The sequence below is a fragment of the Neopelma chrysocephalum genome, unplaced genomic scaffold, assembly GCF_003984885.1.
Source record: "Neopelma chrysocephalum unplaced genomic scaffold, ASM398488v2 Primary Assembly neopelma1_25, whole genome shotgun sequence".
Lineage (NCBI taxonomy): Eukaryota > Metazoa > Chordata > Aves > Passeriformes > Pipridae > Neopelma > Neopelma chrysocephalum.
This window is the reverse complement of record NW_020897694.1, coordinates 28,206,179-28,226,605: the sequence shown is the minus strand read 5'-3', so window position 1 is coordinate 28,226,605 and position 20,427 is coordinate 28,206,179. Positions and strand designations below refer to the sequence as shown.

General features: G+C 40.6%; 2 protein-coding genes across 5 annotated transcripts in view; one reads left to right on the top strand and one right to left on the bottom strand.

Annotated features, from left to right (window-relative positions):
- Window positions 1-1,421: 1,421 nt before the first annotated feature.
- Window positions 1,422-15,557, bottom strand: BIVM (basic, immunoglobulin-like variable motif containing). 4 transcript variants are annotated; one of them, XR_003532848.1, is made up of 11 exons: window positions 14,959-15,557; window positions 13,397-13,523; window positions 12,657-12,752; window positions 12,442-12,546; window positions 10,512-10,606; window positions 9,089-9,221; window positions 6,746-6,817; window positions 5,820-5,903; window positions 3,914-4,010; window positions 3,279-3,436; window positions 2,807-2,924 (listed from the first exon to the last, which is right to left on the bottom strand). XR_003532848.1 is itself a non-coding variant. In XM_027674711.1 (10 exons), exons 1-10 carry the CDS (start codon window positions 15,446-15,448, stop codon window positions 2,634-2,636), a joined length of 1,590 nt encoding a protein of 529 aa, XP_027530512.1. In that variant the 5' UTR covers window positions 15,449-15,557; the 3' UTR covers window positions 1,422-2,633. The 4 variants fall into 4 exon arrangements, 3 of the variants coding, with proteins under 3 accessions (XP_027530512.1, XP_027530513.1, XP_027530514.1); XM_027674711.1 differs by lacking the exon at window positions 3,279-3,436 and having other exon boundaries at window positions 1,422-2,924; XM_027674713.1 differs by lacking the exon at window positions 2,807-2,924 and having other exon boundaries at window positions 2,931-3,436.
- Window positions 15,558-18,149: 2,592 nt separating this feature from the next.
- Window positions 18,150-20,427, top strand: part of KDELC1 (KDEL motif containing 1) — a 13,549-nt gene continuing 11,271 nt past the window's right edge. Inside the window, exon 1 of the mRNA XM_027674703.1 lies at window positions 18,150-18,167. The gene's annotated coding sequence lies outside the window, so the exon portion shown is untranslated. The remainder of the gene's footprint in view (window positions 18,168-20,427) is intronic.

Here is a 20,427-nt window from a genome sequence, read left to right as displayed (position 1 = left end):
CCCGGTACCGCCCCGGTACCGCCCCGGTACCGCCCCGGTACCGCCCCAGCGCTGCCCCGCGGCCCGCCGGGAAGCGCCGTGCGCGGGGCGGAGCCGGAGCCACTTCCCGGTCTGCGAGCAGCCGCTCACCCTCGTCCTTCACAGCAGGGCCAGAGGGTTTCCACCGCCCTTTCTCCGCCCGCGGGGAGCGCCAGCGTTCCTGAGAAGGGCGGGCTCCCCGCCTGCCCGGAGGAGAGCCCAGTACCGAACACCAAAGACTCTCAGAATCGATTAGGTTGGAAAAGACCTCTGAGATGATTGAGTCCAACCTATGAGCGAACACCACCATGGCACTACGTCCAGTCTTCCCTTAAACAGCGCCAGGGACGGTGACTCCACCGCCTTCCTGGGAAGTCTATTCTAATATCTAATCACCCTGTGAAAAAATTCCTCCTTATGTCCAGCTTAAACCTTCCCTGTTGCAGCTTGAGACTATGTCCTCTTGTCCTGTCGCTGGTTGCCTGGGAAAAGAGACCGACGCCTATCCGGCAACAACCTCCTTTCATACAGTTGTAGAGTGATAAGGTCATCCCTGAGCCTCCTTTTCTCCAGGTTAAACAGCACCAGCTTCTTCAGCCGCTCCTTATACCGCTTGAGCTTCAGACCCTTCACCAGCTCCACTGCCCTTCTCTGGATGCAGAACGAAAAAAGTCTCATGCCACAGAACAAAATCTCACATCGCAGAATGAAAAAAAGTCCTCTATTATTTTTCTTCCCGAACGAGATTTTCCTTGCAGCATGTGCTCTTCCCCACTCCGCTCCCACCGCAGCCACAGTGCCCCTCACTGGACACACTCACCCCTCGGTGAATCCCTAGGGAAAGCTTCCTGAAGCATAACCCCGAGGACGTGGACTTTCCTCCTGCCAATGCTGGACGAATCCCATATACGGAGTACTCTGGATGAAATGTGACAGTCTCCATGTCAAGAGCAAAATAACTGTAAAACCAGTTAAGCATAGCAGCCGGCCACCATCAGAGTCCCTGTTCCTCAGTGTAACTATCATTATTAAGCAAAACTTATGAGACGTACATATTACACTGCATATATGTCTTAAATACCTTAAAGAACACAGTGCAAGTATTCCAGAGAAACCTGAGCCCTCAGCCCAAACTCAGCTTGCAAAAACAGCTGATCTGGAAAATAAATTTTCAAAACCTATGGGTTCTGTTCAGTCGTGAGGCTGCAGGCTTTGGGAAATTAAATATCAGAAGTTAAGTCACAGTGGCTGCACAGCACAGCCACTTTTTATGAGCAAAGAGATCCTACCTCCAGGATAAGTTTGCTAAGCAGTATTTGCAACTCTGATCCATTGCTTACCTACTCTGCTGAAGACCTTTTCCAAATGTAGGGTTACCGTTCCCATGACAAATGAAAAGCAAACAAGATAGAAAACAAATTTTATTGAGTGAACAAAAGTCTAAAAGTCTCCCATTTTTGGTTAACAAAAGCAGCAACCTACAAAACCCCTGCATTCCATGACAAATCTTTTTATGTCAAAAAATTAATCCTTGAGCAGGTATGAACATTTGTACACAGAACATTGCAACTGTTGAGATGTGTTTGGGCAAACAACTAGATAAATTTCAAATCAGGGAAAACAAGAAAAGAAAAAAATAGACTGCACGTGGACACCTGAAAAAGCTTGAATTGTTTGCTGGCTGAGAGGTATATCATCGGGGCTGTCAGCAGTTTTCGGCACTTGCACCCCCTTCATACAAAATAAAAAGAGCAGCAGAAAAAGGACAGAGACTTTAAGACTGAACAAGAAAAAGAACTGCCAACAGAACATAGTGTTCAGCTAGCTCATTTGGCTAATGGTAAATGCAGCTTTTAATACTGAATTTCACAAGCTTGTGTTAAGTGAGTCCGTGTTCTGAAGAGGCTCCAGGATAAGAATTCAGCCACTATACCCACAGAGCAAAAGCAACAGAGAAGTTCCATCCTCAAAAAGGCAATTCCCCACAGTCTAAAACAGGCAACCAGATAAGGGAAAAGAAAGTGAGACCTGCTTCTCAAGATATGATTATCTGACCGACAGAAGTCTAATGGGAACTAAATGGAGAATGTACATTCCCTTTGTAAATCCAAAAGGTTTTCTAACCTATGTGATTTTTTTTTCCTTTGCAATGGATATGGGCAGCCTTAATAAAATTAAGTGTTAAAAAGGAAGGCAATGATTACTTTTATCCTTACACCATTTGCAGAATAACCCTTTTTTATAAAGTCATACCACAGTTTTTCATGCTTTTGAACACTAAATATTTTCAATGAAATCTGTTTATTACATTGACTAATTTCAATCTGCTCTTTTGTTTTCACAAATCAGGACATAGTACAATTATTTCAAAAGAAATTATTGATTTTGCTGTCATATTTATCTTTGATTGCAAAAGTACAATAATCTGTGCTTATCTGTCACTTTACACATCAGATCTTGTCCACTGCAACCATATCATCATATTTATTTAATAATTATGAGGCTGTATCTTATACCATAATTTCTATTCATATGTATTCTAGGACTAATAGATCCCTAATATGTTTTGATTAAAACTAACTTTGATATATCAACTCTATCATCTAAAGTTAATTTTAATCATTTCCATCATAATCATTATAACTCTGATACCCACTGTTCCTCCTCTCCCGAAGATTAGATTTCTTCCACGTAGATTCTTGATGAAAACTAGCACTGAAAGATCGACCCAGTCGTCCATGTTGTTTCTTAGAGATATTGTCTTCACTCTCAGATTTGGAAATTCCTTGTCCTTGTGTTTGGGATTGTTTATTCTGTCTAACATTTCCAAATGGAAAATTCCAAGGACCAAACCTTTGCCAGTTAAGTCTCTGAAAGGCAATGATGCAATGAAGATTTCCTCCAACCTAATCAAAGTAAAAAGGCTCTTTGTTAAATGCACATGGGTGCATTTCTGAAATACATTGATATTTGACATCAACATCTTGGCAAGTAACACAATCATTTCAAAAAGAAAATACACAAAAAAAGCTAACAACGTACAAACCAGAAAAAAAACAACAAACAAACAAAACCAAAACCCCACAAAAAAACCTCCAACACAAAACCATATACACAAACAAACAACTCGCATCAATCAGTTTTTAATTGTTTCCCAGATTCAATTACTGCCTTCTTTCTCATCTTTTTAAGTTATCCATTTTATCTTTCATGGGCCAGTATTGCTTATCTTCTGCTAGTCTTTTTTACTTTCTAGCTACCTTCTCAGAAATTATCTGTTCTGGTCCATTCTGATCTTGCTGACACAGTCTTCCATAGGGTCTTCACGTTTGAAATTATCTCTTCAGTCTATTATTTCTCATAGACTTGCAATCCGCAAATGACAAATACATCTTCCACCCACAACATACAGCCCTATCTATAGGAAAGAAAGCCACATGCATTGACACTAAGTCTGCACAAGGGACAGACATGCATTCTTTTATCCCTGATCCTACTCGATTTTACCTTGTTTCCCACTTAAAGGAAGCTAGAAGGGTCATGCCCCAAAGGGTTTGTAATTTGGCTGCGGAGTATTATCATGGTTGCTGCAGCTACATTTTAAACCAGCAAGGTTAAATATTGTGACCAAATACATTGTATAACACACATATACAACATCGTATACACACATGAACACATCCTGGTTCATCCTGGCATATGCCAAACTATTGCTGTTCTTGTCCTACAAATAAATATAAAAGATGCTGGTATGCAAGTACCCACATTTTACTTTTTTTCTTCAGCAATGCTTCACAACAAACTTCTTTAGTGAAGTTATCTTACACTGCTGAAGTAGGAGTAAGTTTGCAAAAATTTACCATGAATTTCCTCCCATCTTAGTAGTTTACCTTACCTTCTTTGTTTTTCGATGCTGCAATCCTCTCTCTAGGTGTCGAATATCTAGATATTCTGGATTTTGAGTGTTTAAGTCAGTGACAATATCTGCCCACCTACAGAATAAAATTTTTACTACTCAGCTGACATTTAAGAAATCTCAGCAGGATTAAGACTCAGGTATATGTGCACGCAAATACGGAACTGTAGCTTTAAATGGTCTTAGCAGTGATTTAAAGATAAATGAATCTGTAAAGATATAAGAGCCTCAATATCAGAGACATCAACATAGATATAAAAGCGTCATGTTTAATCAAAGCATTCACAGTGATTATTCCTGCTCTTGGAAAATGCCTTTCAAAATGAGTGAGAGCACCATGAGTCATTAGTTACATTCCTTATCCTTACCAATTCATCAGTTTGTGACAGGAAGAAACAAAGTGTGGTTTAGGCAAGTAGAAACATTAGCTTTTCCTTTACTTAAACCTCTTTTACCGTTTTGTATTATTTTGTTTAAACCCTTGGTTTTTTCCACACACTAAATCTGCTTTTACCAGACAGCTCTTGTTGTAACTCCATTTTATTTAAATCTAAACTATCAGTTGAATCATTCTCAACTCACTCAGCTCTTCAAAGATTCATAATTCCTTCTAGCACAACTGAAACAAATATCTACATATTCCAGACCTCTTTAAACCTACACATCACCTTTTCATTTCTACCAATGTCTAATTACCTGTTTCTCTCTAACGCCATCCTCCAAGTTCAGCAAATGCATTTATACCCCAACCTTTGCCTTCCTACCTTAAGCACAGAACTTTCTGCTAGCTCTCATTGGGAGTGTAGCAAAAGACAGAATGTCTCCACAATCAAAATTAATATTACAAAGGTTTTTATTCTGGATTCAGAAACCTTTTCCCGTGCCATTTGTAGTTTATATACCACAGGACAAAGTTCTGTCATGGAGATCTACAACACGCCATTTCTCAGCACAATAACCACATGCATAATGTGATTTTAATTTTATTGCACTTAATCTCATTAGTCCAAAATGCCAAATTATTTGCAATTATTAACATAGTCACATCACTGAAAAAAACAAAAATAAAAGAAGTATTATCATTATAATTTGTTTTCACTGTTCTTCTCCTAATGTATCAAGAAAAATCACTCCATAATTAATTTGGGGGTAACAGAGATGCTATTTGCTAAAACTTATATTTTGGCCATGGAACTAGTTTCTTGAGAAATACTACTATTTTGCACTGTTCCCCGATTTCAGAAATAATACTAAGCATAAGTTAAGCTGATAAACTGTACTGTCAATTTATCTTGACAAATATAACTAATCGATGAAATTTCTACAGAGTACCCTCTAGGTCTCCTAGTCTGTATGTCTAGTTTAGACACCAACTTTGCAGGAGCCAAACCTCATCATAAATGTACTGTTTTAATGCACAGATAAGCTAATAACACAACAGAGTACAGGTTGTAACTGCACCTGAGCTAGGAGACCTTAGTAGCAGCAGAATATCCTGTGCACAGCCCACACATAGCCTGTGGATGTCCTCAGCTGCAGGGTAAACTCCTCCAAGGGCCATACAGCCTGTAACTGGCACCATTGCAGACAGATGAGGTGTCTTTTCTTCCTGACTAACGTGAGATGTCACACTCCAACAAGAGAAATGGGCTTTGGCTTGCAGCAGCCCACAGATGTCCTGATAGGTGATATAAAACTGTAGAGCCAACCCTAACGTCAAAACACAAAGTTTCTCACTAAAGCACCACCTGTTTCTGCTCGATAGATATATCTATATATATATACTCATTCAAAAGAACTAAAAAGTCATTTGTTGACCCTGAGTAGAGACGTACAAAGTGTTTTGAAAGAAAACATTGTTTTATATTCTTACCAAGCAACATACCTTTTACAGTGTATTGTTGGATGCTTTCTGCTCGGCTCTCCAATTAAGATCCAATATTCTACTTCTTGCTGCAAGACACGACCTCTGTTCAATAGAAGATACAATCCTAGTAAGATTTATTGTGTATACTAAAAAGAAAAAGAGTTATTCACATTCTGCTGTTCTTTTTAGGATTTTCTAATGTTTAAAATTGTTTCCTCAGCTCCTGCGCTACATACAATTCGCAATTCCATACAGGGAACCTTTCGTTTCACAAGGCCTAGAAGCAAGCCTTGTGAAAGCTACTGCATGTTATTTGGGAAGAAGACAGATATTCATTAAAAATAGCGTTACTTGGATGAAAGGCAGTCTGGTATATGATCTAAATATAAATATGTAGGTAAAACAGAAATAAGAGCTGTGGAAAGCCACACGAATGTGAAACAAACATTCTCCTCCCTATTTGTGACTGTCTAACAGTCACGAAAGAGTCCTTTCCACCATTTTTAAACTATACCTCCACTAACAGCTGTAGGGTAACCTCTAGAACACAAGTGGTAACTTCAAATGCTTCCTCCTAAGCATCCAATACCACATATTAAAAATCCAAACCCTTCAACAGATCAATTTCAAGTTTGTGATCAACTTCCAAGAAACTCAAAGCCTGCAGTAACCTTATCAGGGAAAATTTGTGAAAGGCATCAGGAGAGACCGATGAGATACACAGGACAGTTCTGTGACTTCCTGTAGATAATCACCTCATGAAAAACTACTTCAGTTTCAATTGTGACAAAACCTGAGATTTTTCTGCCTAGGGTATTACACAGCATATGACCTTAGTGCTTACAATAATCTGTTTACTTATAAAAAATTCCCTGTAAAAAACTAATGTATGCCATCATTGCACAGATGGAAAACCAAGACACAGGATAGATTAATTGACTTACCTAAAGTCACACTGGAAGTCTGTGGTTGAACTGGGAACCGAACCCAGGTCTCCCGAGTCCAAATCCAGCAACCTAAGATCATACAGGAAGTCTGTGGGTGACCTAAGAACTGTCTCTAAGCTCAGCCTAGCAGCCTATCTACTTAGCTCAGCCTAGCAACCTGTCTACCCACTGCTTTTGGAACTGAAAATGTTTCTTAGCTTCATTTTTAAATAAAAGCTTAAAACAGATAAACAAGAATTGCTCCAGAATCTATATAATGCTTCTGGAACAGAAACACTTTTTTTTCCCAGTAAGATCGGAAAAGACAAAGAAAATAGGATGCTCTTCTGGTCTGACTTCCAGCCTAAAGTAAGGCTATAAAAGCTCCTTGAACTTATTATTTTCCATTACATTGTTAGAAGATAACTGCTGTTAGGAAAAAAATGTAATACTGACTTAAAAACAACATCACTAGTGAATAACAATCTGTTTCAGCCATGGGTAAAGGACCAAAAGTGTTGTTCTCACTTATTACTAAACAATGTAAATTCAGATTAGTTATAAGGCATGTTACGCTTCCACACACTGGATCATATTACTTGGCAAACTGCATTTTTCATCTAGTAAACCTTTTTTTTTTTTACTTTGTTTTTCTAGTGCAGATTCTTAGTAACTGATTGAGTAAATAAGCCACTAATGTTTTGGTAAATTTAAGCAAACTGATGTACTGGATTTCTACTTGGGGCATATTTTCTACACACTTCTCACAAATATGGCACGTCACTGAAGGCAATCTTAATAAAAAACTGTATTTTTTTGTTCATGTACTAAAAGCTTTCATTAACCCTTATGGTGAGACTCACTGGGAACAAATTAGATTCATAAGATTATGCTTTATCACCTCAAAAAAAATTACCATTTTGAACTCCAAAAGCAGAGCTATCATTCTCCATTCCTTGACATGACCCCACCTCTTTAACAGCTAAGTCAGACTGCTTAGCAAGCTAACAGTAAGACTGAGACTCACCTTATACTAGTGATCTATTCTTTTAATTGGTTAATATTCTCCACTATTGGTATCTGCTAATTGTGTCAGGAATTGTCTTCTTATGCTCTATGATAATACTAATAAATACTGACCAATGGTTGAACCTCAAGAAAGTCCAACAGAAACCTCCAGCACATAACTGTGTTTGTAACTACTTTGAGAGAGGAAAAACAGTTTAATATGATTCCGTGAATGAGGTAAAACAAACTACTCTCCACAGGAGAGTACATGGAGTACTCTACTACATAAAGCAGCAAGTTAAATGTCTTACAACATATAAATGGTGTCAACGATTCATATTTTCAAACTTAAAATCTGTAGGTTTAATACAAGACTTCCCCTAAACTCAGTATGAGTATCAATGCTATTATCCTCTTTTAAAACCTAAATTTAATTGAAATATCTATCAACTAGTGCATTATATTATCCCGAGCAACATCACCCTGAGAAATCTGAAATTATTCAGGTACCTGTAATTGTATTTTTATTCTAAAACAACTGGCATATTAAGCTTCTCCTGGTATTTTAGAAGTGCTCCAGCATTCCAAGCATTGCTTAAAAAAGCCAAACATACTGTGATAGTCCAAAGATCTCTTCTAGCTTCCCTCCCCCCACCCCCTGCCAATTCCTGGTAACAAATTACTCAGATATCTTACTTTTCTATGCCTTACACTCCAGTAGTTGCAGTTTATCATCATTATTAGTCAACCCTGCAAAAAATGTATGCAACCACCATCCTACAATACCTACACATTCCCTGTTCTTGCTGTATACAAACACTGGTTTCTAAGTGTAAATTTTATCACATCAACCCCAGGATGGATTGATATCACTGTAGGCTTTTTGATTCTAGTTTATAAAGAAAAATTGCAACATACACACACTTCTGTTTTCCCCTCCAAGGTCTCTGGGAACAGACTGCCTCCATAATTAGCTGGCATTTTATTGTTTTGCCTTAAAACAAAGCACCTGGCTTTTTTTCAGCCTATATGTTTTTATTTTTCAGACTAGTTACCTTCACTTGTCCTTCAAGTAAATAACTACCCTTTCTATATCTGGCTAAAATGTCTTTAAACAATTTCTGGATACCACTCATAGTTTTCTGTTTTAAATTCTCTCAACCTAGTCTGCTTAGTTATGCTTAATTTCAAGTCAGTCCTTTCAAATCACACTGTAGTGTTTTGCTAGCTCAGACATAAATGTCTTTTTGACATACAACAAAATGTTACTTAGGGAAGAAAAATGGTATCAACTTGCAGTAAATTTTCCTGTATGTTTCTTCACCTAAAATAAGCATAAACACAGTATCTTACCTATAGGCTTTACTAGCTTTTACTGGGGTTGCTTCAAATCCAATTGGGCAAAAATAATGGTTTTGGCAATGGTAGATGTAGGCCATTGATTCATCTTTCAATCCACGTGTGAGCTTTGCAAGGGCCCCTGCAGCTACAAAGAAAGATCAGGTTACAGGACAGGGTGTTTGGGATCCTGTGCAACATATTCAGCAAAAAAAAAGACCTATTTGATAACAGAGAGTAGTTATACTGCTTTTTTAAATGAGAGGACATGACCTGACAGGCATGCACAAAATACAGTTTTCTGGTTTTTTTCAAACGTCTTGTTATTTTTGAGGAAATTAAGTACTATCTGCCACATAGTGTGTACTAAGAAAGTGTAATATAAAGTATGCTTAGTATTTGGATAAAAATGGTATTAAAATTTATTGTTCTGGGGAAAAAAGAAAAAAAATAAAAAGAACCAAAAGTACGTCTTAACCTTGGAAATACACACTGTAACACAATGCAGTCCTGCTGCCCCAAGTCACAGGTAGCACACATCAATGGTACTACTGAAACCACTGAAAGCTTTCAAATGTTTTGGTATCCTGAGCTTCTTGGAGATTCTTAGCTCTTAGAAACACATTTGGGCATACCCTGGTTTGTAATGTGACCACAACACTCAGTTTCAGGAAAAGCTTAGAAGAGGCACTGAAACATGACAGAATTTTCAAATGGGATACCAAGAAAAAAAAAAAGTTATTTCCATTTTTATAATCTCCCCCAAAACTTTTCAGCGTGGCTTTATGCTTTTAAATAATGTTTTAATTAGAAGATAATTACCCAGACTATACCAAAGGCTAGTAATCTGGGTATGAAAGTAATTTTTTTTTTTTAGGTATTACATTTAAAAGTAGACATAAAAATGCAGCTTCATAAGCTAATTGAGAATAATCACCTAACTTTTAGAGACAGATGTTAGCTAAAGTCATGACTTAATTAACTTTAAAATTGGGTTTTTCAAAAGTATAAAACATTTATTAAGGACTAATACTTTTGTGCTGGACATTCTGAATTTTTATACAATATACATTTCTAAAAAGCTGAAACAAAAATATGTTGTTCTCCCAGTGTATGACAACAAATAAATCTTCCCAAACACAGAACCGGAAATGCAGTGTTCTCCTGGATACTTTAAAATTTCAGTTCTGTGATAGCAGAATATACAGTGCAGAATGTATAGCACAGAATATATATTTTCATAATAAAACTAAAAATGAAAATTTTAACAAATTAGGAGAAAAAGTAAAAGCAGAAAAATCAGACAAGTTAGAGCTTCTTGATATCTTATCTCAAACTGGAAGTACTACTTACAGACTTTGTCCTGTCACATGCTACACACTGCAGGATTTTTCAGTTTATATACTGTAAGATGAATGCTTTAGGATTAGATACGTACCAGTTTCTCCAGCTGTCTTGTTCTTCCCATGAGGTTTATACAGAACATATGAGCATCCCTTGATATGGAAGTGATCATTTATTTGCCTAAACCATCTGAAACAATAAGCTTAAAGATTGTAGTAACTCAAGAGTGATTAAATGCAATTTTATTTCCTCCTGCTCTTCATGTCTTGACAGTTTAGGAAAAAAGGTTTTTGTGTGCTACTAAATACCTACCACACTAGTATATAGATAGTAGATAGTAGCCAATACAAACAAAACTCAACATATCCTAGACAGAGAAATAAATATGCAAAGCCTTTTCCTTCACTGTGCTTTTCCAGACCTGACATAGATCTATAATAACCAAAGATCTGGATGTGAAATGTTGGTCCTATTGTATTCAGTCCAGACACCTCTAATTTTCAGTTGCTCAGCCTTTAGAAAGACACCAAATTCTGAAGTGCCAAACTTCAGCTATGATTTGTAAGCTACACAAATGAAATCTAAGATACCAGAAGGAACCCTTCAAGAGAGAGACTGTACATCATTTTCGGCTTCTGTCACATAAGCTTCACAAAGCCTGAGTGCTACAGGAGTCCCATACTGCAACTCCTCCTAAGAGCAGTAAGTGAGGACAGGCCTGCAATTTTTCCATATTGGAAGATTCAAATTCACATGTCTGAAGATAACACCTCAGTCATAAAGCTATGTTGGGTGATGGGGTTGGCTCCCAGTCCTCCTGTTTCCCACTCTGCCAAGTACTTTAAAATTACTTGACCAGGCAGAAAAAAAAAAAAAAGAGTAACTTCCCTGAAGTACACAAGATACTCACAGGGGAAATCAAGGAATTACAAGTTTAACTTTTGTCTGTATAGACTGTTGACTTAAAGAGACAGAGCATTTTATCAGCTTGGTCTGCAAGGGTCACTATAACCTGACATATTCCTGATGAGATACAAATCCTGTATCTGTATCTGAGTCTCCTAAGGCAGATGAGGAAATTTTCATGACACTTTTCAATGATCTAGCCAGTATGCTGGCTGGAGAACGGACTGCTGACACATTTTCAAATGCAGCACCAACCTGCTGAGTCAAACACTATACATTGCCTTCAACACTATATATTGCCAAAAAAAAATTAACTAAATCAAACGCAACTCATGAAGCAAGCAAGAACACTGTAAATTTTTTTTTAGTTTCACAGAAGGGTAACACACCAAAGCCCTGTCAGATGTTCAACAATCAAGTATAATATGCTTCTTGGCTCTGTTTAATCCTAAAATTCCTTTAATATAAAACAAACAAAAAAAGTATAAAGATTTCAAGTCTAACTTACAAATAACAGGAAACAGCAGAGCAGAAGTGATAAAAAATTTCAAAGTTGAAGTGTTCTGTGACTTCAGCCCCATGCTTCTGTTTTGTTTTTTTTTCCTCTTCCTCCTCCTGAACAGCTCCATTGCAGCAAAGGTGCAGCACTACCTCACTTTCAATTCTTAAATTATATTTTACATAAAGCTACTAGTATATCAATTGCCTTTTCAGGCTGTTTCAGTGATATTAGCAAGCATTTAACATGCATTTTCAAAAACAGGAAAATGAGTATAAAGAAAAAATTTCCTAACCAGAAGACTGGACTCACTAGAGTATTATACAACCACTAAACAAACTGAATGAAAAATCAAATAGAATTTCACATTCACCTGACCTGTGTAGCAACACCGCACTATACAAAATGGCCAGTGCAAACCACTCTTTGAAAAGTGTCTTTGGGTGCTGTCAGAGTACCCAGGTATGCTCCATTATTCTAAAGCTTAAGAGGACTAACTTGTGTTAGCCACTTTTTTAAAAATAAATGAACTGGTGTATTTTTAAAGGTTCTATCTCTTAGCTTTATGTTATTTTTGCATAAATTAACAATTTAGCTACATCAAAAGAACCAAACATACCTCATTAGAGTTGTATTTCCAGTGAAGGGACCAAACCTAATCTCCTCAAATGGGGGCTGAAAGCCCAGTATATGCAAAGCTTCTTCTTGAGTGATAGGTGGTAAACTGAAAATAAAAAAAAAGAAAATAAAAGAAGTAAATAAAGTAATTAGTAACATATTTTAGACACTCAAGAGTCATATTTTAGACACTAAAGCAGTCTATGTCTGACTTACCTTCCAGCTCCCAGCGTACTATATAAGAAATTCCAGCAAGACACTAAGGATGAAATGCCACAAGAAGTCTTGTATTGAGGTCGGCTAACACAATACCTTAAACAAAAAGAACCCCAAACACATTAATAAGCATTCTTGATTTAGTTATAGGACCAACCTGAACTACTTTTCTGTGTGCCACGTCACTGAAGTGTCATGTTATATTAGATGTTTTTATGTCACCTGTATTAAAAAATACAAACAAAAACCCAAAATAACTGCATTCTTTGAAAAATAAACTGAGTAAATATGTTAACTAATTTCTTTGTCAGATGCTAGTACCCTATTTTATATAAGTCAGCCAAATTTCCAACAGCTCCATGGGAGTTCTGTACAAATGATCCCATAGGAAAAAACGGTAATGCACTAATAGTGTACAGTCTCTTCTAACATGTCAACTTGCAGTAAACTGCATCTCTACCAATTTACTAATGAATGTCATTCCAGATCGCAGATTCCCTAAGCTAAGCCTAATTTTCTGATGTCACAGACATACAGATTCATTAAACTAAGTGAATTTAGTGAACTATACTCATACGATAATAGGTTGTATAGACACTGTATGTATGCCGAGCATATCCCCATTTCTACTAAAAAAATGTATGGAGACATTATTAAGAAGTTTTAAATCAGGTAACTAGCAACAGTGTTTAGTGACAAACTGTATGGGAATAATTCTAAACACAATTCAAAAATACTACCATCTCCGAAGGTCCAACACTTTTCTCTCCTTCACATCTTCAAGAGCTGAACGCTGAGGACACTCTCTGTATTGTTTGCTTTTTTTGTCCACAGACTTTTTCTTCATCCCTTGTTTCTTCATGTTGCCTACAAAACAGATTTCAGAAACAAATTAATGTCTAGTTAACCTTCCATAGCTTTCTTCTTAAATACTTCTACTGATAGCATACAGCTCAAATAGAGACACTGGTTGTGTTAGTAAGTGCCAACTGGGACTTTAAGTGAAAGGAAAAAGCTCAAATATATAACCAAGATTGTCAACAGGTTTGTAAAGCTGCCATTAGCTCTGTAAACAACATGGTGTTTAGATCATGAACAGAAAATGATGTCCTGCCCAACTGTGTAAAGAGATAAGTCAATCTGATTATTCTAATGCGTTAAATCAGCCATCCCAGAAATAGACTCTCACACCATCAGGGACTTCCCATCTCCTAACATTAAATGCATGTGCAATATAATGAAATGCTTGTTTTTCACTGCCAGCCTTGTAACCAGCTTCTGATGAAAGCTTATATGCAAATTCAGTAAGAATAATATACACCAGAGGTCTCTTCCTTCTCGTAAGCCACGGAGGCAGTGAAAAATGGAGAGTTGAGCCACACTGTACAGCAGAAATATTTTTGTCCCATTTTGAAGCCATCACATCCAGATAAAATATACCACATATTTTAGAAATTATGACCATCCTCTAAGACATTATAATTTACTTCTTACTTTTATTTAAGGACACTTCATGTACACATGAAAAGGCAATGGCAACTTGCCAAACATGTTTTTAAGTTTTGCTGAACAGGTTTCATACTAATGTAGAGAAAACAGCAGTTTGACTAGCTAGCCAAGCCATCAAGGAAAAAAAATCCACAGCACGCTCTAGATAAACAGAGGGATTGTAGGACAAAGAAAACCAACTGGGTATGCCAGTGTTTGATTTGTAGTTGCAATCAGTGACTAGGCAGAGAAAGAACACAGGAGGTAGCAAAGGAGCCAGTTTTAAAGGATCCCTAACACTGTGTACATGTAGCAAATTGAAATAAATAAAATTCTGTTACAGAAACCTACTGTTTTCCTAGGCAACTGTCATGATTCCACTGTCATAAACAAACCACATCTTCAACTTCAAAATACATCTCTGAAGTATCTTGAAACATTTCTGCAAGTGACAAACCTGTACTTAACAGGCAAAAGTAATCACTGCACAACGCACTAGGTCCTACTAAAATTAAAAAAAAAACCAAAACACTCCAAAAACACAGTGGGAAAAAAATACCAGAAACCACCCCAAAAAATAAAAAAATACACAGTTAAGCAGAAGCCAGCCTGTTTTAGAGCCACTTCCCCAGGTAGCTACATCTGACTTTCACTCCTCCTATCTCACCCTCTTCTTTTCCGATGAGCAGGTTCCTTGAAATGAAGTAGAAGCTCTTCTATAGCACTTCCTCAAGGGATACATGGCCAGCCCCCTCCGCAAACAAGCTGTAAACATGAAGCCTTTTCCTTTCACATCAAAACTCCACCACCTCACCTGCTTTGTTCTTCAGATTTGTGTTCACACCATTGAACTCCGATTTGTCTATTTCCCATGCCAGTGGAAGCTTTCCAAGACTGCCAGGTAGGCTTTCCAAGTCAGCATCTTCACCGTAGATTATCTCTGAAGCACCAGTTTGAACGCTGAGTAAGTTAGGTGTGTTATTTCCAACATTTAAGGCAGCACTGCCTGACAGACAGGCACTAACTGAAGCACTTGGGCTTTTACAAATAGATGTTACTCTGTTTAAAAAAGCATAGTCTGAGCAGATGGTATAAAATTTCTCTCTTGTATGAGTCACAGGACATCCCCATGGATAATGCCCATCTTCCCTGGATACCAACGATGCAGTGGAGCTGTCTGACATGCAGTATGGCTTCACAGGATCATGAAGAGAAGCTTCTGGGGATTCTTTCCCAGCTCTGTTTTCAGTGTTTCCATTATTTCCAGAACCATTTTCCTTTTCATCTTCTGAAATGGTAGGCATTGAATGATACTAAAAGAGTATTGCGCAGCTAAGAATACTTCTTCTTTTTGTTTAATTACACCAGGGTTTTCATCATTGCCTCCATTGCCTCTGCAAGGTATTGACGAGGTGGCTGAAAGAAAATGTGTGTCAATCAACAAAAAATATACACGAAGCTTATCTTTGAACTCATAGCCAATCAGATCTGAAATACCCTTCAAGATATACCACAACATACATGGTATCGTTCCCCAAGCATCTCTAGAGCCCTACAAACAGCACTTTTTATTATTTGAGAGTTGCCAAAAGCATACACCACAGTGATACTATGATGAAGACATAATGAGTAATTACATTTATAAATGAGCATACAAATAAGAAAAAATAAATTAAAAAATTAAAAGCTTCCTACATTGACATAGTTGCGGTCGACTCTTCTATCCCTTACAGTCATAGCACACTGCTAATGTTGAGTGCAAAATAATTTACACAAATTAATACATCACAGAACAGTAACTTAAGGTAACTTAATTCTGCCAAATCCTGCACATACTTTTGCTGCAAGTACAGTGTAGGTGTACAGTTACAGTAACTATAACCTCCACTGATTGTAAATTGACAACACTTCCCTCAATCTGTTCCACTGCTTTCCTCCTATGGCTGTTAAGGATTCCCTTTATTTTATGTGCCTCCTATCCCTCAAGACGTGAGAAAGAAAAGCAGGTGTTGTTTATGGTAGCTAAGAATTACCAAAAACAAATTTAGAAAGCTGGCTGGCTTGCTCTAAACGATCACTTTTAAAGGGCAAGCCGACAGCGTGTGTTATCTGTCATCTCAGCAGCTTGCACGTCTACAGACACGCGCCGCAGATGGGAACCTGGCGCGAGGGAGGCAGGAATTCCGCTCCAGAGCCGCCTCCTGCGACACGGGCTTCGGGTCGCTGCCCCGCACCCCAGCGGCACACCGGGAGCGGCTCCGGCCGCCTGACCCCGGCAGGGCTCCGCTGGGCACATCCCAGGGACACACCCCAGGGACACACCCCAGGGACACGTCCCAGCCCCCGCCCGTGCCCAGCAGCGCCCGCCTCGAGCGCAGGCCCAAGACTCGCCCCTCGCCCGCCCGGGCCGCCCGCACAGCCCCGCCCGGGGCGGGGGGCACCGGCACCGGGGAGGGGCGGGAGCGCTGGGGCGCTGCCAATCGGGGCCGCGGCTCCCCGCCCCGCCTCCCGCGCTGCAGCCCGCCGGCTCCGGAGCGCACAGCCGCAGGCTGGGGGCAGGGGGGTCCGCGGGAGGGTGAACCCGCTCCTTTCCCGGGGGGCGGCGGGGGCGGCAGCGGGGCCAGCGGGCAAGGCGGCCGCGGCCCCGCTGCCCGCCCCCGGCCCGTGTTACCTGCGCGGAGCGGGACCGCCCGTGCTCCCTCCCCGGCCGCGGCGGAGCGGGGACGCGGCGCGCCGGAAACAGACACGGCCGCGCGCTCACCTGCGCGCCCCCGCCGCCCCCCTCCTCCTCCGCGCCGCCGCCGCCGGCCCGCACCAACTCGTCCAACCGCGCGGGGTGGCGGGAGGCGCGGGGCTGCACGGCGGCGGCGCCGCTCCTGCGGCGGGCCCTCACGGTGCCGCGGGGGCACCGGCCGCTCGCTGCCTGGCTGGGCCGTGACTGCGCCTCGGCGCTGTGAGAGGCGCCTCTTTGGCCGCCCCCCCCCACCATGAGCTCTCATGGTCTCGCCCGCTGGTACCCCGCGGGCGGGCAAGCGAGGGAGGGAGAGGAGGGGCAAGTCGGGGATGGCGGGAAGGGGAGTCGGCACAAAGCGGGAAACAGAAAGCCTGAGGGTGCTGGGCCTGTTCAGCCTCTGGAAGAGATGTCTGAGAGGGGATCTCATCAGTGTCTATAAGTATCTGGAGGGAGGGTGCCAAGAGTATGGATCCAGGCTCTTCTCGGTGGTGCCAAGCAATAGCACAGGAGGCAGTGAGGGGGCAGAAACTGATGCACAGGAAGTTCCACCTTAATATGAGGAAGAACTTCTTTACTGTGCACTGGAACAGATTGCCCAGAGAGCTTGTGGAGTCTCCCCCACTGGAGATACTCAAGAACCATCTGGACACAATCTTGTGCCATGTGCTCTGGGATGACCCTGCCTGAGCACGGAGATTGGACCAGATAACCCACTGTCATCCCTTCCAACCTGGCCTGTTCTGTGATTCTGTGAAAAAGCAAAGTGGTTTGGCTAATGAAACCCTGATGCAAATGGTTCATCACCATGCTACCCAGAGTGCTGCATGTGCTCAGCAAAGCCTCCCAGCTCTGGCCCTGATGGCCACTGGAACTGCTCCCTGGGCAGCTTAGGGTCACCCCGTGCCCTCACTGCATCCCTTTGGGATGTGGGTGCTCCAGGTACCTGCACCTGCTGGCACCTGCCTGCCTCCAATGGCCCAGGGGGTGCCTGGGACACCAGTCCCTGCTGCCCCAAGCTCTTATGTGAAAGTGGGATATTGTAGGCCAGGCTCAACACAATCTTGGCTTAGCTTTGGGGCCATGCTTCTAACTTGGCTACATCTTCTTGCTGAGCATAGGAAAGGTGTAGGAGCATAATAGTGAGTGTTGGGTTCTCCTGGGGAACAGGGGACTGACATCTGGACCTTTTATTTGCACCAGGTTTGTCTTGGTTCCCCTGACAGTAGTAAGAGTACATGTAACAAAAACGCTTCCGGAAAACTGCATGAAGGAACAGAAGTCTATTTTAGGTAACAGTGTCTAGAACTGCTGAAAATATTTTTCATCTCATCCTTCACCCATCATAATTTCAACATGAACAAACACAGTGACACTGAAGATACAATTGGAGCCATTCTGGTACTGCCACTATTATTTAAAATTTGTTTATTTTTAAATATCTGAAATCATGATATTAACTGATTGATTTTATAACCAAGTAGTTACAAAATTTTAAGTAAAAAAATATGAAAAATTATATGGTGTACTGCTGAAGAAGATTCACTGCCAGCGATTACAGCACAGTGCTCTCAGCCTACAGAGCCCCTACTCTGCAGCAGTAGTTTATGTGAGAAGTGCTGCAGATAATGGGGAAAATAAATGTCTTCTTGAATGCTAGTTATTTGATAGTTCTTAGTGGTTAGGCAGAGCAAAGTTGCAAAAGAAAGAAGTTGTGGGTACAGCCAAATTTGCCATCCCCTGTGTTAAGGAAACTTCCCTGTCCAACCACTCTGGCACTCTGGCAGTCAGACTTGCACCACATGAGGTGGGACTGAGGCCACTTCGCAGCTACACCCCACACACTCGCAGTCAGACCAGGTTTCCTCACAAGCTCGACCCCAGGTTTCCCATAGCACAGTCTCAGACATCCAGATCCTTAAAATAATTTAATCTTGGTGCAATAACTAAGTAAGAAAATAACAGTTCGTGCTGGTGTCTCCGAGGAGGGACCCCAAACAAAGAGACCCCTGGGCTTTTAGACCCTCAGAGTCTAAGGAAGGGCAAGTCTGGCGGTCGTCGGCTCCTGCCGTGTGGAGTGTCTGGTGTGGAGTGTCTGGTCCCCTGGATGGGCCACGGGTCCCAGTGCCCTTTGTTAGGCAAAAGGTCAGCAGTTCACAGCCCCTTGCCTCGGGCTGGGGCTTCTGCACCCCCAGAGCTCAACCTGCAGCTGGCACTGCAGCTGCACACCGAGCTACCTGCTCTGAATGTATTCTTTAACACCCCGACACAAGTTTTCAGTATTTTACATGGCTTCATCCTGAGGCAACATGCCTATTGTAATGGAGAGCAGCCCTTATGCCTTTGCCAGCTGGAAGCCTGTTGAGCCTTAGTCGGCCAACAGCCTTTGATGTAATTAAATGATTCTCCTTCCAAAGCATTTTTATCTGAGCCAAATTATAGACATTAGGGTAGCAGCAACATTGGCTTTGCCAGCCAGGGCTAAAATTAGGTTGCATGATTTATCTTACAACTTGTTTGGGTGCTGACAAATAGTGTCAGATCTCTGCATGGATTCCCTGAGCTGCACTTATGTGGAGGAGAAAAGCTGGAGGAGAGAACATCAGGAGGGAGAAGTGTGTCACCCTTGCTTCATCACTGCTGTGTTCTTTTTAACATGTCAGTGCCACCCTGCTAGGAAGAAGAAGGATGTTCTGTGAATTCTATAGCTATCAAATTTCTTTTTAAATAAAAACATCTTTAAAGTTCTTTCCCACTAGAGGGGACTGGCTTCTCTGGTATAGCAAAATACAAGCTGAGTATGATTTCTGCCTGTATAACACATCAATAGAGTAAAGATGGGGAAAGGAGAAGAGCTAAAGGGTCATGGATATAAAATAGGGCCTGTGTGAATTTTTAGACTGGAAATTGCAAATCTTCTAACTGAATGTCCTGAAAAATCATGTCAATGGGAACATCATGGGGCAAAAATGATGTTATAAAAGCTGGAGCTTGATAATTTTAAAGTCATTTCATATTGAGGTTGTTGGTTAGAAAAGACTGCATTCGTTAAACCAAGTGATCATTTCTCAGCTTGCAATTTTCTTCAAGCAAGTGACTTTTGTGTGCTTTTCTCTAAACATACAGTATTTCAAAATGTAAAAAACAAAATCTCTTTGAAATTCATGGCTCTTTGATGACGAGGTTCAATTTTCTGTATTGTTTGCCTTAACAACAGAAAAGCAAAAAGGAGCAAAGTTGAAAGTATCTTTTGGGATTTGACTTCTCCCATGAAGAAGCCTTAATATTTGTAAGGCTTCTGCAGCTAAATGACAAAAGCATTTGTGCAAATACAACCTACCTGAAAGGAGGTTGTAGCGAGGTAGGTGTTGGTTTTTTCAAGTAGCAAGTGATGAGAGGAAATGGCTTCAAGTTGCACCAGGGAAAGGTTTAGACTGGATATTAGTAAAAATTTCTCCACAGAAAGGGTTGTGAAGCAGTGAAACAGGCTGCCCAAGTTAGTGGTTGAGTCACCACCCCTGAAGATATTTAAAAGGTGTGTAGGATGTGGTG

Coding starts and splice junctions, on each gene's coding strand:
- BIVM (XM_027674711.1), bottom strand. CDS start 15,448: ATGCCTACCATTTCAGAAGATGAAAAGGAAAATGGTTCTGGAAATAAT. Junction 12,547..12,656: donor AGTACGCTGGGAGCTGGAAG/GTAAGTCAGACA, acceptor TTTTATTTTCAG/TTTACCACCTATCACTCAAG. Junction 10,607..12,441: donor GGAAATACAACTCTAATGAG/GTATGTTTGGTT, acceptor TTATTGTTTCAG/ATGGTTTAGGCAAATAAATG.